The 16,142-nt window shown below is 40.9% G+C and overlaps 1 protein-coding gene across 1 annotated transcript; it reads left to right on the top strand.

Moving 5' to 3' along the window:
* The first annotated feature begins 410 nt into the window (after positions 1-410).
* On the top strand, positions 411-13,522 carry PSPH (phosphoserine phosphatase). Its single transcript, XM_032216457.1, has 5 exons — positions 411-690; positions 3,382-3,516; positions 7,191-7,336; positions 11,009-11,157; positions 13,328-13,522. Exons 1-5 carry the CDS (start codon positions 470-472, stop codon positions 13,436-13,438), a joined length of 762 nt encoding a protein of 253 aa, XP_032072348.1. The 5' UTR covers positions 411-469; the 3' UTR covers positions 13,439-13,522.
* Positions 13,523-16,142: the final 2,620 nt, after the last annotated feature.

Here is a 16,142-nt window from a genome sequence, read left to right as displayed (position 1 = left end):
TTATACACTTTAATACTTCCTTTTAATTTTCCTCTTGTTTGTTGGTTAAACTTTAAAGCTCTGGTTTCATTCCCTGGGATATCAAAAATGATTATTTACTTTGCCTTCAATCAATTTAAGATGGATTCTTTTAGTGGTTATTTTTATTCAAGAGGTAAAATTCATTTTGTGGAATTTTTGGGTAACAAAGAGTAAGCTAGACAGCCACTCTAGTGGAAAAATCCTTCTCTTTATTAAATGTTGGGTGCGGTACCTCAGATGGGCTGTGTCAGTGAAAGTTTCGGGAATGGTTAACTCAGTAGGGAGGGCAACCTTGATTGTCTGCCCATATTGCTGCTGCCCCTGAAGCCAGCAAATCAGCAGCTTCCTCTACCCCCCTCCTCTGCTCCCTGTTCTTGCTTAAAAAGGAGCTGCGGCATTAGCTGTCCCCTCTCAACACAGGGCTTTCAGCCACAGATCTGCTTCGAAGATGGCCCAACTGAGGGTACAGGCTGGCAACATCCAGAATGACTTCATCTATCTTTCACATAACAGGAAGGTTCCCAAAAAGATGTCTTCTATCATGGAGATGAAGGAAATCTTCCTCAATGCCGATGCCATTTGCTTCGATGTGGACAGCACAGTCATTAAAGAAGAAGGCATCGATGAACTGGCAAAATTCTGTGGTGTTGGAGATGCGGTGGCAGAAATGTAAGTATGAATTGTGGCTTGCTTGATGCTTTTGAGAAGAGAGAGCAGACATCGAGATACTTCTTCAGTTCTGTTGTCCAGTTCTTCACTTCAGAACTGAAGAAGCTTCTTGGATGAGAAGCGAAACATCTTTAACGAAAAACAAAGAAAGTCCAGGTGTCTTTTGAAAAAGCACCTTTGGGGCACAGAGATGGAAATTTGTTCACCCAAAAGACTGGGTGTTTGACCTGAATCTGAGGAGTCCAAAGCCACTGGGCTGTATGCAATGGCGACTGCTCTTACCAACAAAAAGCTAACAATTTATTTAAATACATTAAATTTATAGGTTTAATGTTTGGGTTTGGTTGCCCATCTAAAGTCCTGGATGAGAATTGCTTAGTTTTATCAGAGCTTAATCAGATCATGTACGAAGCTTCTTGAGCAGATAATTGTGAGCAAGCATCCAACAAGCATATTCAGATCAGGACTATTTCTACTCTGAGAAACCAGTTTTATAGTCAGTTTTGAAACAGATCATAAACACTAAAGTCAAGAAGATGGAAGGCAGGAAAATTAAACAAGGAATATTGCTTCTCTTTGACTGAATCAAACCACTGCTTTAAATATATTGATATGACAACATATATTCATTTTGAGTTCATCTATTATCTCATTAAAGGGACGCTCAGTGGCTAAGATGCTGAGCTTGTCGATCAGAAAGGTCAGCAGTTCAGTGGCTCGAATCCCTAGTGCCGTGTAACCGAGAGCTCCTGTTACTTGTCCCAGCTTCTGCCAACCTAGCAGTTCAAGAAGCATGTAAAAATGCAAGTAGAAAAATTGGTGGGAAGGTAGAAGCATTCCGTGCAGCTTTTGCGTTTAGTCATGCCAGCCACATGACCACCGAGACGTCTTCAGACAGCGCTGGCTCTTTGGCTTTGAAACAGAGATGAGCACTGCCCCCTAGAGTCACAAACAACTAGCACATATGTGCAAGGGGAACCTTTACCTTTTTATTATCTCATTGGAAGCTGGTTCATGGCACAACTGGAACACTACTAACTCCCCCCCCCTCACCCAGTATGGTATCTTAAGTCTTTAGTTATGCAGCCAGCTTTGTCTTTTGCATCTCTTCAATATGACTTACAAAATAACTCCAAAGTTTGCCTGTGCTTTTGCTTGCTTTGGCATTTCACTGAATAATGCAGACAACATTATCAGAGTCTATATGTACAAAGATGAAAAGATAATATGAGGCAGCTCTGTGATGAAAAAAAAAGCTTGTATAATTTTATTATCAGTCCAAGGCCTTTATAATCATATCTTCAGTATAACATTCAGTGTCTGTGTGGATTTGAAACTTTTGTGATAATATATAGTAAATCGTGAGAGATTCAATTAAGCTTTCTGTAAGATTTGTTTCATAATGCCATGCGGATTTTTGAGTATCTCTGGCACAACTTTAATATACAGTTTAGAAATGCATCTATGGTAAACTTTTAGAATAGTTATGTTGTAAAGTATTTTTGTAAAGATACTTTACAAAATAGCTATGTTGTGATCAGTATCTGGCATTTTCAGGACCAGGCCTAAATGCTGAGAGATTCTGTTGGATCTTCTGCTTGCCCAAGCCAGAACACAGTGTGAATTGACAATGGATGTGAAAAGTTCCTGTAGCTGGTCATGTCTGTCCGAAAAGTTGCTGACCACAGCTGCAGTGTTGTTATTGCCTCTAATACTTATGTTTTTTTTTCCCCACTGTCCTCTTGCTACTTCTAGTTAAACCAGCCGTGCAAGTTCCTGGTGTTTTTTGTTTTAATAATGAAAGAGAAATGCCAGCCTGCACTGGGTGTAGTTGAGAAACTATTTAACACTGTTGTGGTACAAGAACACAGGGCATTTACCAAGTATTTACACATAATTACGTTGCATAACAATAAGAACTTTTAATTCTTTTAAAAAACCACTTAAGGATCATACTAGAAATGCCATATGTGCCATTTTTAACACTGAAATAGCAATTACAGGTGATTGGGATTGAGACAACATTCACAGAAATTTATTCATCTAAATCAGGGGTCTCCAAACTTGGGGACTTTAAGACCTGTGGACTGGCTGGCTGGGGAATTGTGGGAGTTGAAGTCCACAAGTCTTAAAGTTCCCAGGTTTGGACATCCCTGATCTAAATTGTTATTTGGCCCAAAAGCAAGCAACAACTTTTCATTGTTTTCCCCATGGGCCAGAAGAATCCAGAGTGGAATGGATCCCATCAAGTGTCTCATTTGAATGTGCTGTCACCAGAGGGGAACAGGGTGGAGAGTTTTGGGGGTTTTTTATATTAGGTTTTTATTCTTTGCAAGCCACCCAAAGTCTCGTGTGTGAGCGACCATATAAATGTTCTAAATAAATGAATAATAAAGAAACTTAGCATTAGTGAACATCAGGTTCCATCTTTTGAACAGCAGCTTGAAAAAGTCAGTATTATCCTCTTTATGGATTCCATAAACATGTATTTGGCCACTATAAGGAATGAACTGCCTACAACAGTATGGTTTGATACAATGGGGAGCCCTTATAATCTTAGATCACAGAATAAATGTTCAGTGGATTTCCACAATACATTTTAGTTTATCACATTTGTGTACTGAAACTCCTCAGGAGAGCCTTCTCCTTTCCTTAAGAGCCTGACATGAATTTCTCTGACTTCTACTTTAGGACTCGCAGAGCAATGGGAGGTTCAGTAACGTTCAAGGCAGCTTTAACTGCGCGACTAGGCCTCATACGACCTTCCTACGAACAAGTGCAGAAATTAATATCAGAGCATCCACCCCAGCTAACGCCAGGAATAAGGTAAGAAATATTAGGAATGGTTATGTTGTGCGGTATTCCCAAAATGTATTTTGCCCATGGAGATTATCATAGGAACTTGCTGTGTGTTCCTAGGATTTTATGAAAGACATAGTACAATAAGGTTGGATTGGAACTTGGATCTTTGAGTTGGATTCCCCCGCCACCCCCGGTTATTAAGGCAATCCATCAAAGCATACAAACTGCTCCTGAATTCAGCCAAGATTATCTTTGCTCCCCCTCCTTTTTCTTGCCCATTGCCAGTTGAGATTAAAATCCATTGCAATAATACTATTTTTTTAATTGTACTCAAACTGCAGCCAAACTTTGCTTTATCGGCTTGTTTTTCAAGCTATGATGTGGAATTTGGATTCTGATCTGGGGATTTTCATCTTTGGTTCTTGTTGCAACTGCATTCCTTGACTCAAAGCTGGTGAACAGTTTGGGTTCCTCCTGGACTCACAGCTCCTATGAAAAACAGGTGACAGCCATATTTTTCAGAGTATAAGACGCACCTTTTTCTCTCAAAAAAGAGGCTGAAAATCTGGGTGTGTCTTATACACTGAATACAGCATTTTTTGCCTCCCAAAACCCTGCCCCTTTACCAAAATGGCCATGCATAGGCTTTAGGAGTCTTGCAGAGTGTTCCTTGGGGCTGGGGAGGGCAGAAATGAGCGGAAACAGGCTGCTTTTTGCTCAGTTGAGCCTCCCCCAGCCCTAGGAGCACTCTATAAGCCCCCTAAAGGCTATCCATGTCCCTTTTTTGACAAAAACAGGCCTGTTTTTGTGAAAAACGGCCTGTTTTTTGCTCATTTTTGCCCCCCCCCCTGCAGAGCACTCTACAAGCCTCCTAAAGGCTATTCATGCCCTTTTAAAAAAAAAAAAACGGGCCTGTTTTTGCGAAAAACGGGCCAATTTTGGGAGGTTTGCAGAGTGCAAAAACTTTTTTTAAAAATTTGCCTCTTCAAATCCTTGGTGCATCTTATACCCCGGTGCGTCTTATACTCTGAAAAATATGGGTATGTCCAGGAAGGCCTTTGCACTACTTTATCTTCTGCCTAAATTGCCCCCATTTCTAGATCAGGAGGCCCTGTTCATTGTCATTCATGCCTTAGTCATCTCCTTGTTGGATTTCTGCAGTGTTCTCTACAAATGACGGCCTTCTAAGATTATCCAGTTGCTGCAACTGGTCCAGAGAGCAGTAGTGCAGACATATTAGTATGTCCATGTAAAACCACTACTGTGTTCTATGCATTGCAACGGCTCCTGATACGCTTCTGGGTATGATTCAAAAGTTAGTTATCATCTATAAATCCCTGCATGGAACAGGGCTGTTATTTTCAGGACCATCTACTTCTTGTTATTTCTGACGGTCCCAAAATTACACACCAAGGTAGACAGTCATTTGCCTGAAATAGCCGTCTAATGAGACCTAGAAGACATGTCTGCTCTGTTGCTTCCCCTGTCTTTTGGAACAATCTCCCCTAAGGTTTGGGTGGCTCTGACCCCTTATTCTTTCCCAGAACTGTGAAGATGCTGAGCTTGTCAATCAGAAAGGTCACCAGTTTGAATCCCTAGCGCCTGTAACAGTGTGAGCTCCCGTTACTTGTCCCAGCTTCTGCCAACCTAGCAGTTCGAAAGCATGTAAAAATACAAGTAGAAAAACAGGGACCAGGTAACAGCGTTCTATGTGCCTTTGGCATTTAGTCATGCTGGCCACAGGACCACAGAGACTTCTTCAGACAATACTGGCTTTTTTGCTTTGAAACGCAGATGAGCACCACCAGAGTTGAGAACTACTGAGCACATATGTGTGAGGGGAACCTTTAATTTTACCTTACTAGACTAAAATGGTAGTTCTTTTGTGAAAATGAGCTTTTACTATTCCCAGACTTGGCTATTTGAGAAGTTTGGTAAGATATTTTTTATTTCTCCTTCATATTAAGAAGTCTACAAGTTTAGAGCTCATTCTGAGTTAACCCTCTTCTAGTTGTTTTTTCCACTCATCTACTCAAAAAAGGAGAAGGGGAGGGAAAATCTCCACAGAACTGCAAATCTGTGAAAATCACACACATTTAGTTCCCATCATAGAGTCATGTGCTACCCAGTCAAGGTCAGTCTCATGATCTTAAAAACAGGGCCAAGAAATCATGGTGCCAGATTTTGATTTTTTAAAAAAACGACCTTCGAGTTATTGCCCTGGTGGTACATTGGTTAAAGTGCAGTATTGCAAGCAAACTCTGTCCACAGCCTGGACTTTGATAGTGTCAGGGCTCAAGGTTGATGCAGACTTTCCTCCTCCTGCAGTGGGTAAAATGAGGACCCAGATTATTGGGGACAATATGCAAATAATACTTCTACTGTACATTGTAAATTGCCCAGAGAGTGCTATAAGGTCGTAAAGGTAAAGGCAAGGGTTCTCCTCACACATATGTGCTAGTTGTTCCCGACTCTAGGGGACGTTGCTCATCTCCGTTTCAAAGCCGAAAAGCCAGCGCTGTCCGAAGACGTCTCCATGGTCATGTGGCCAGCATGACTAAACACCGAAGGCGCATGGAACACTGTTACCTTCCCACCAAAGTGGTCCCTATTTTTCTACTTGTATTTTTACATGCTTTCAAACTGCTAGGATGGCAGAAGCTGGGACAAGTAACGGAAGCTCACTCCATTATGCAGTGCTAGGGATTTGAACCGTCAAACTGCCGACCTTTCTGATTGACAAGCTCAGCGTCTTAGCCACTGAGCCACCCTTGCTTATTAAGTGCTCTGGAGTGATATATAAGTCTGAATGCTATTGCTATTGTTGTTTGTTGGGAGTGTCTGCTCAGAACCTAGCACTGGGTACTGTGGAAATTAGCCACTTTGGGAGCTTTCTCCGCTGCCATTATTAAGGAGCTTGTAGGAAATGTGGGTATCATCTTGTTTTAAGTTAATAATTTAAGTTAGTACTAACAACACTTAAAATATCTTTATTCCCAGGACTGCTCATTGTCTCAGGATCCAAACAAAGTGATTGCCTGGGCACCTGCTCACTGCTCTGATACTTGGCAAAACACTGCCACAGAGTCTTCTCATATATTTCATTCACGCCAGATGCCTTAATTTTCAATTTAAAAATTCACAAATAAATACCATCTTTGTCATCCTGGTTGGGGATTATGTAAGTTGAAATGAAATGTATAGCAAAGGCATTAGAATGGAGACGGTTATCATGTAGTAAGGTCTCCAAGGAACTCTTACTTCTCTGTGCCCAATGTACCTTTTCATTTTTCAAAAGTTTATTGCTGGAGCCTGCTTTGTGAGCCTCAAGATCTCTTTGGACCTCTCTTGCTTATTATGGGTCTACTATGTAGATCAGTGGTAGTCAACCTGGTCCCTACCGCCCACTTGTGGGCGTTCCAGCTTTCATGGTGGGTGGTAGGGGTTTTGTCCGATACTGAAGCACTTTCCTTTTTTAAATTTAATTGACTTCCCTACTTTATAAATCACCATTACTGTGGAACCGGTGGGCAGTTAGAAAATTTTACTACTAACAGAAATACAAAAGTGGGCGGTAGGTATAAAAAGGTTGACTACCCCTGATGCAGATTCTAATAATGCAAACAAAAACAACCTGTTTGAATGCATTCATTCCTTTTGCCTGACTTTAAGGTCTCTTATTTTTTTCTCCCTTAAAGAGAACTCGTCAACCGGCTCCACCAGCGTGGTGTCCAAGTTTTCTTAATTTCTGGAGGGTTTCAGAGCATTGTCGAACATGTCGCCTCACAATTAAACATTCCAATAGCAAATGTCTACGCCAACAGATTGAAATTCTACTTTAATGGTAAAATTTTCCATATGATTGAACTTAGAACTGATAAGGTTGTTGACTTAATAGGGATCAAAGATAATAAGATAATAAGTCCTTCGGGATTGGGCCGCATACAAATCCTATTAATAAATAATAATATCTCTATGATGTGTTAACTGAAACAGAATTACAGAACATCTCAATTCTGTTGCAAAGAAGGATCAAAAACTGTTCAAAGTCTGTTGCTTTAAATAAAATGAAACGTATAAGAACTGTTTGAAGGCTAGCTATGGTAATCAATGAGAAAATTTATTCTATACAAGACTAAATCATTCCTTCCTTCATTGTTGAAATTTACATTCGGTATTTGTTTGTAGTTCTAAGCATAGGGCTTATTCCAGTGGTGGCATTCAGTCAGTTCGCACCTATTCAGGAGAACCAATTGTTAACTTTCTAAGCAGTTCGGAGAACCAGTTGTTGAAAGAAATCTCATTTCGTTTTTTTCCACTTTACAGGGCTAATCCTGTAAGGAAGGCAGGAAGGAAACATTCTGGTGTTGTTTCTAACCTAATCTTTATTGCCCTGCTTACAGAAACTGCCTCTCCCGTTAACCCTTATTACATTGTAACAGCTAAGATGAAGTGCCCATCAACGTGAGTGACATTGAGTTGGCCATGCCCACCCAGTCACATGACCACTGAGCCCTGCCTACCCAGCTGGTCATTAGGGCAGAGAACAAGTTGTTAAATTATTTGAATCTCACCACTGGCTTATTCCCACCCCCACCACCAACCAGCTTGTGAAGTTGGTTGTGTTGAGAAGGCAAGACTGGCCAAATCACCCAGGGAGTTTCTAAAACTGAGAATGAACTAAAATCTGGGTTCCTCCACTTTTACTTTGGTATGTTAACTACTGTACCATATGAGCAGAAAGGCTTTTTAAATTACTTTCTTACTTCAACTTTCTTTCTTGGTTTGGAACTCAGGAAAATAATGGTATTCTAATACATTACTATATGTCCACATGATACATTTCCATTGAAAAATAATAAAGTTGCAGACTGTAAATTTAGATTAGAAGCGGGAACCTGTTTCAGATTGAAGGCTGCAGTATTTTATGGCGTACCCAAGAAAGCAATCCAGGCTCAAAACCAAAATATGTGTCCTACCTACGTGTTAGCACTTCCTTACTGGTAGATCAGTTCCTTTTCCTTGCATGAAGAAAGTAGGTACTTGTTTCTCACACATAATTCAGAAGAATGCCCCTGCACTCTATGCACAGAGGGCCTTTTCTGAGGGAGGGGTAGCTAAATCTTCACTTGGCCTCAGTGGCAGATTAAGGCTCACTGGTGCCTTAAGCACTGACAAATCTTGGTGCCCCCCCTCCTTTGTACATGCCGTACAAACGAAGCCAAGCTTCACTGTTTTTTTTTCTTTCGTTCTCAACTTTGTGGTGCCCGGTTGGCCCTGGTGCCCTAAGCAGGTGCTTAGTCTGCTTAATGGTTAATACACCACTGCTTGGCCTTAACAAGCCAACTGACGAGTCTCATTGCCAATTCATACAATAAGTCAAGGTTTGCTGCACATTTCTTACAGATCTTCTAGTGACTTTTCACACTGCAGGTCACATTTCAGAAATGTGAATAAAGTGTACTGCAAAACTAGTTTGTTGAGCTGTCTGCAAAAAGGATCTTTGGGGTTATAAATATCTGACAGGTTTTACCCTTAGGACACTTAAGCTTCTCAAATTTCTGAGTTGGAAATTATGGGCTTCATTTGCTTTTTTAGAACATAAAGCAGAACTAAAAGTCCATTAGGCCAGCTGTGCCTAACCTGCTCGTGTAGCTGAGAACTCTGGGGATTGTAGTCTGGAGGGCAAAAGAAGGGGGAGACTGGTTTAGTCCAGCTTCCTGCTTCCCAAAGAAGCTAACAAGCCACAAGTTTATCTTGAAGCAGCAGGTCCCTGACCTTCATCTTTTGCTTTCCCATAATCTAGGATTCAGCAGTGTATAGATTTAGAGATTCTCTTCCAAAATCATAGTTAATAATCTGTAAACTACTGTGACCCTTACTAAATCTTCCCTGCTTTCAAAGTGCAGAAATTTTAGCCTGTTCTTGTAGAAAGGATTTTCTACAAGCCTGTTCTCCTCTGGAACATTTTGAATTGTTTAATTGTTTTTAAATTATAGACCCAGTTGTTGCTTAAGTTGACCCTCAGCTGGTAAAACAAGTTGAAGAGAAATCTTTAAACAGTAAATGGTTGCGCTTGAAGAATTAGGCCTTCTAATCCGTTTCCCAATTATGAAACATCAACTGCCCAGGTTATGCAAAACAAGTAATTCCTTCCAAGGGTTGAGATTTGACCCTTTGCTTTGGCACATGGTAAGAGCAAAGAGTGTGTTGCTGAGATCAGCTTGTTTATTGAGCAATCAGCAGGGTCTCTGATAAAATATTAGCTGATAAAACATACAACTTCAAGGTTAAGATAGCCTGCTGGTGATATCCCACAGATATTACAAATTTATAACCAGGCTCAGCTTATTTGGAACATTGCAATAAACAGGGTCACTCAAGTGTGTGGATTTTTTCCACTGTCTGTTCCAACCCTTTTTGCTTCTAGAGAAGGGTAGGAAGCCTGAATATATAGAGAAAGTGAGGAATGGTAATTTCCCCCAAACCTTTAAATGATGGAATCAGAGGCTAATGTGTTTGGGACCTGTTTTCTATTTTCAGGAATTAGTTTTGAAATTAATGGCCTAATAATAGACATTTGAGCCTCTGAGCATGTAAGAAAAAGTTTCTTCCTCTTCAGAGGAAAAGTAAATAGCCAAATTTATGTACTAAGATTATTAAGACAAAATCAGGATGGCATAATAATTAAAAGATCAGAATGGCATTGGGGAGACCCAGATTCTAGACCACCTCAGCCAGGGGTGGGTTCCTGCCAGTTCTAACCTCTTCTATAGAAAAAGTTCCATAAATCCACAGTGCCGTTTAGAACCGGTTCCAGCTCCCTCCCCCCGCCCGTCCACACATCATCAAGATGAAGAAAGAGAGGAGGAATTCTGGGAGTTGAAGTCCACAAGTCTTAAAGCTGTCACGTTTGAACATCCCTGGTTTTTTTTTTCTAAAGGGTTAGGAGTGCAAAGGTCTTGTAACTTGACAGCTTTAAGACTTGCATGCTTCAAATGCCAGAGTTTCTGAGCCAACATTTTGGTTGCTAAGCAAGAGCGTTGTTAAATAAGTTCCACCACATTTTACAAGTTGGCCACACCCACCCAGTCACATGGCTGGCAAGCCACTCCCACCCAATCACATTGCCGGCAAGCCACTCCCACAAAGCAGGCCTACAGAAGAGGTTCTAAAAAAATTTGAAACCCACCACTGACCTTAGCCCTAAAATCTTCCTGGGTGACTCTGAGCCATCCTCATTCCACATTCTTGTAGTGTTATGTACACCACTCTGGTCTTCTGAATGAAAAGGTAAGATATACTGTAAATCCAACATGCAAATAAAACCTAGATTTCTAACCAGAGAATGGATTTCCCAGACTTGGAATATTTTGTATCGGAATTCCGAGGACTAGACCTTCCCACATTCTCTGAGGACATTTTTCTCCCTTTCTCAGACTTCTAACATCTTTGAAATTCTCCCTAATATTTTGAGACAGCCAGTCAAGGATTTCCCTTTGTGTCATTTATTTAGGAGAATACGCCGGTTTTGATGAGGCGCAGCCAACAGCTGAGTCAGGTGGTAAAGGACAAGTCATCAGTTACTTGAAAGAACAGTTTCAATTTAAGAAAGTAGTTATGATTGGTGATGGAGCAACAGACATGGAAGCCTGCCCTCCAGCAGTGAGTATCTAAGATGGACATTATAACCACAATTTAATTTTTATTTACCCTTCTGCCTGTTGGGCTAGAGCAGGGGTATCAAACTTGATTTCATTGAGGGCCACATCAGGGTTGTGTTTCACCTCGGGGGGCGGGGGGCATGGACAGCCCCACATCATTCATTTTTGGTGGCAACCTCCTGCAGCCCTCTGCCAGCGAAAATGGAGCGTGTGTGTGTGTTTGTGTGCGCACATGGCCTGTCAAGGCTCCATTTTCGCTGGCAGAGGCACCATGGGATGGGCCATCCTTTCCTTCTTTCCAGGGCAGCCCCGCAGGCCAGATCTAAGGCCTTGAGTTTGACACCCCTGGTCTTGGGTAGTCTGTGTTGAGTTTCCTGTATTTTTAACTCCTCAGAGATTGGGATAGGCAATGTGTCAGAGATCAAGACTGACCAAAAGCTGGGGAGCTTTTTTGGCTCCCCGTTTAAATGCAATAAATGAGTCAGCATATTTGCCTAGTTAGCATATACTATATAAAAGTGACCTAATCTAGCCTCCTGATAAAACACAGATTCATCTGTCTTCCTTTCAATTTTCTCTCTCCAGAAAGAATTACCGTATTTTTCAGAGTGCAAGAAGCACCTTCCCCCCCCCCAAAAAAGAGTGTGAAAATCTGGGTGCATCTTATATACTGAATACAGAATTTTTGGCCTCCTGAAACTCCACCCTACACATCCCATTTTTTGCAAAAATGGATGCGCAGAGGGTTTGGGAGGCCTATAGGGTGCTTCAGGGGGCTGGGGAGGGCAAAAACGAGTGAAAAGGGGCCCATTTTAAACAAAAACGGAGGTGTTTTTGCCATCCCAAGCCCTCAGGAGCACTCTGCAGGCCTTCCAAACTCTCTGCACACCCCATTTTTTTGCCCTCCCCAGCCCCCAAGAGTACTCTACAGGCCTCCCAAACCCTCTTCACACCCCGCTTTTACGAAAAACGGGCCTGTTTTTCACCTCCCAAATTCTCCACACATCGCGATTTTGCCCTCCCCAGCCCTCAGGAGCACTTTGCAGGTCATGCAGAGGGTTTGGGAGGACTGCAGAGTGCTCCTGGGGGCTGGGGAGGACAAAAACCTTTTAAAAAAATTTACCTCTTCAAAATCTTGGTGCGTCTTATACTCCAGTGCATCTTATAGTCTGAAAAATATGGTACCTGCACTTTCCCAACCTTAGTATTAACAAAAGCAACTTAATTTACACATTACAGTGCAAAAACCCACACACCATTTAGACAAAATGAACCCACAAAGCATGCACAGATGAAAAAGGGGAGCCTTCAAAAAAAATCATTTTTGGTACATTCCTCTCCATAAGGAACCAAGCATGATTCCCATTCCTGGTTAATAATTATCACTCATTGTTAATTATTGTCTTTTACATCTTTTGGTGGAAGAGAGGCAAATCAGAATGAATAGATCATAGAACAACCAGAACATTTAGACTTGGCATTGAGAAGCAAAATCCTTGTGCTGGTCACGGTACTTGGCCAGCTTAACATTTAAAGCAAATATTTCTTCCCTATTAGATCAGTGGATTTAGATTTGGAATTTCGGATGACCAGATAAAGGAGGTGCAAAGCAGTGGCTCCTTGGTAGGAAAGATATGGTGCTAGGCTAGCGAAAAAAAGTTATTTCAGAATCATTTTCTCTAAAAAAAGATTTAACAATAGAAAACACAGCATAAAGCACAGGTTAAGAGATACAGAAAGAAAAGCAAAAAATCAAAAGAATTTGGTAGCACTTTCCTGATTAACACATTTATTAAAAGGCACACACTTTAATAACATTGAGTTGGAACTCACACCCTCTCATTTTTGACCACTGTATAGACTAACACAGCTCTCCTTCTACATTTTCTAATCACAGGAGGCATTAAGACAGAAAGGCAGGAATTCCACAAGTGTTTGAAAAAATTGCCTGACTCTTAATGTCTTTATTTTCTCAAATATCCATGTGCCCAAAGTATTTAATTCTCCTAAGAATAAACAACAATTCATTCTTGCTGTTCATAAGTGTTGCTTTTTCAGTTTACTAGAGGATGAGGACACATTTCCAATTTGTCCATGACCTGTGAATTCTGAAATGGTCTTTTAGGGAGAGGAAGAATAACTCCCACCTTGTTTGTTTTCTGTTTGCCCAGGACTGTTTCATCGGCTTTGGGGGCAACGTTGTACGGAAACAAGTAAAAGAAAAGGCAAAGTGGTACATCACTCATTTTGACGAGTTGCTGAAAGAACTGGAAGAACGATAAATTATTAACTAGACTTATTTTATTAATACTTATTGTAGGTAGATATATAATTATGCAATTAAACATATTGTTATTTGCAAATGGCTTCTGGACTGTTCATATATGGCTCTGCAGGAGGGCATAGCCATCCCTAATTTCATTTTACATGGGTGTTCAGAGGAAAATGATTCTGGCCAGAGGTGGTATTCAGCCAGTTCTGACAGGTTCTGGAGAACCGTTAGCGGAAATTTTGAGAGGGGAGGGAATGGGGATTTTGCAGTATCCTTCCGCTGCCACACCCACAAACCACGCCCACAGAACTGGTAGTAAAAATTTTTGACTCCCACCACTGATTCTGGCCCATGTATGAGGAAATTGCACTTGTATAAAAATCATAGCAAAGCTTTATTTACTATTGACAATGGGAAAATACTAATAATAACAATACATCACCAGTCTCCCAGAAACTGCAAGCAGTTTATAAAATTTAAAAATAAGGGAACAACCATCAAAAGGAAACATTAAAAACAAAAAAGGACAAAAATGGCAGAAATGGTCAAATTGGATAGGAAAACGAGGATTTCAATAAATGAGGTATCTCACAACTAGTATATAATCCACTTAGAAAAATAGTCTGGGGACTCAGACATGAGGGAAAGGGGACTGAGAAAAGGTTAAGAATGAAACAAGAGAAGATAAATTTTGTTCATCAAAGAAGCAGCAGACTGTGATGTGAAGATGGCAGCATCAAAATGAAAGGGAGGAGAAGATAAAGGGAATAAAAATGGAACTGTAAAGAAGAGATTGAAATTCAAAATGTATATCCTGCTTCGATCTTAATTTTTGAGGTGTCATTTGATAAATATAAGAGTATTATCATCAGGAATATCATCAATTCTTCAGCAAACATTTAAAAATCAAAAGAACAAGCCATTTAAAGCAGTATCGAAACAAGGAACATGCTTCCAGCCTCTGTCTCCCGCAGCGTTAAGGCCAATCCTGATTTGTGGAAGTTCATGTAACTTTCTGAGATGGCATTCTCAGTCTGTCTGAGATTCAGTGAAATATGAGTTCACAACTGCCATGTTACAATTCAATATAAGCCAATGACTGGATTCACACATTAAACATAGAGTGATTTATACTACCTGTTTCTAATTCTGCATGTTATGTAATCCTGCAAATGTGGCTTATTCAATAGACCATGGTTCAATCCAACCACAAAATAGGTGATTTCAGAGTACATTGGACGCATACCCCAAGCCAAGAAGGGCTTTAAGAGATCAGAAGTGGAGAACTGCAAGGGAAATGGTATACAGATTACCAAAATATCCAGCTTCCCTTCCCTAACAACCCTCCGCCCCCCTCCCATTCCCAAGCTGGCATTGGCTGAGTTCACAAATTATGCCAAGCCACAGATTACATTTGATTTATTGAACATGCCACAATTGTCTGGGTTCACACTTTCCACCCAGCAATCATAGCAAATGTCTGGATTCAAATTCCATGCTGAACCAAAATTACGCCAAGTCCATGGTAGCTTAGTATGATGTCTATACCTAGACAGTATTTTTCAACAATATCCCAAAGCTTAGCCTGTGCCTGCACAAGGTTTTTCTCAGACACTTCTGCTCTATAAAAGTCTAACATAAATTTGCAGCAACTCCGGTAGGAAAATACTGCCAAGCAGCTTTCCTTCTTACTCTTCAGGCAGGAACAATTGTGGTATTATGCTGGAGTTGAAGAGCTTGACCCATGGCAGGATTTCTCTTGGAGGGATTACAAAAAGAACCCTCGCCCCACCCCCTACCCCTGCTTTTTCTGGCATTTCTTTTATAACGGTAGAGTTTCACATCCAAGTCTTCAATTTGTTAAGCTAAGAGCAGTGATTGATTCAATCTGGGAAAATATATCCTCAAAGCTTTTCCTTCATAATCACTGCCAAGAATAGGGATAGATTAAAACTTCTGGAATTTCTGGATTCTGGGAGTTTTGCAGGCCCTGAACAGAATGCCTGTTGTGAACAATAGAATAATACAATAATACAATAGCAGAGTTGGAAGGGACCTTGGGGGTCTTCTAGTCCAACCCCATGCCTAGGCAGGAAATCCTATATTGTTTCAGACAGATGGCTATCCAACATCTTCTTAAAGACTTGCAGTGTTGGGGCATTCACAACTTCTGGAGGCAAGTTGTTCCACTGATTAATTGTTCTAACTGTCAGGAAATTTCTCCTTAGTTCTAAGTTGCTTCTCTCCTTGATTAGTTTCCACCCATTGCTTCTTGTTCTACCCTATTGGAGAATAGTTTGACCCCCTCTTTTTTGTGGCAACCCCTGAGATATTGGAACACTGCTATCATGTCTCCCCTAGTCCTTCCTTCTCTTAAACTAACATACCCAATTCATGCAACCGTTCTTCATATGTTTTAGTCTCCAGTCCCCTAATCATCTTTGTTGCTCTTTTCTGCACTCTTTCCAGAGTCTCCACATCTTTTCTACATCGTGGCGACCAGAAATGAATGCAGTATTCCAAATGTGGCCTTACCAAGGCATTATAAAGTGGTATTAACACTTCACGTGATCTTGATTCTATCCCTCTATTTATGCAGCCTAGAACTGTGTTGGCTTTTTTGGCAGCTGCTGCACACTGCTGGCTCATATTTAAATGGTTGTCCACTAGGACTCCAAGATCCCTTTCAGAGTTACTACTACTGAGCAAGGTAC

The sequence above is a fragment of the Thamnophis elegans genome, chromosome 4, assembly GCF_009769535.1.
Source record: "Thamnophis elegans isolate rThaEle1 chromosome 4, rThaEle1.pri, whole genome shotgun sequence".
Taxonomy (NCBI): Eukaryota; Metazoa; Chordata; class Lepidosauria; order Squamata; family Colubridae; genus Thamnophis; species Thamnophis elegans.
This window is presented reverse-complemented; position numbering and strand designations above follow the sequence as displayed.

Bases quoted from the DNA above. Each gene is read 5' to 3' on its own strand.
- PSPH (XM_032216457.1), top strand. From the start codon at position 470: ATGGCCCAACTGAGGGTACAGGCTGGCAACATCCAGAATGACTTCATC. The intron at 3,517-7,190 runs GTAAGAAATATT...TCTCCCTTAAAG, and splicing joins CAGCTAACGCCAGGAATAAG to AGAACTCGTCAACCGGCTCC. The intron at 11,158-13,327 runs GTGAGTATCTAA...CTGTTTGCCCAG, and splicing joins TGGAAGCCTGCCCTCCAGCA to GACTGTTTCATCGGCTTTGG.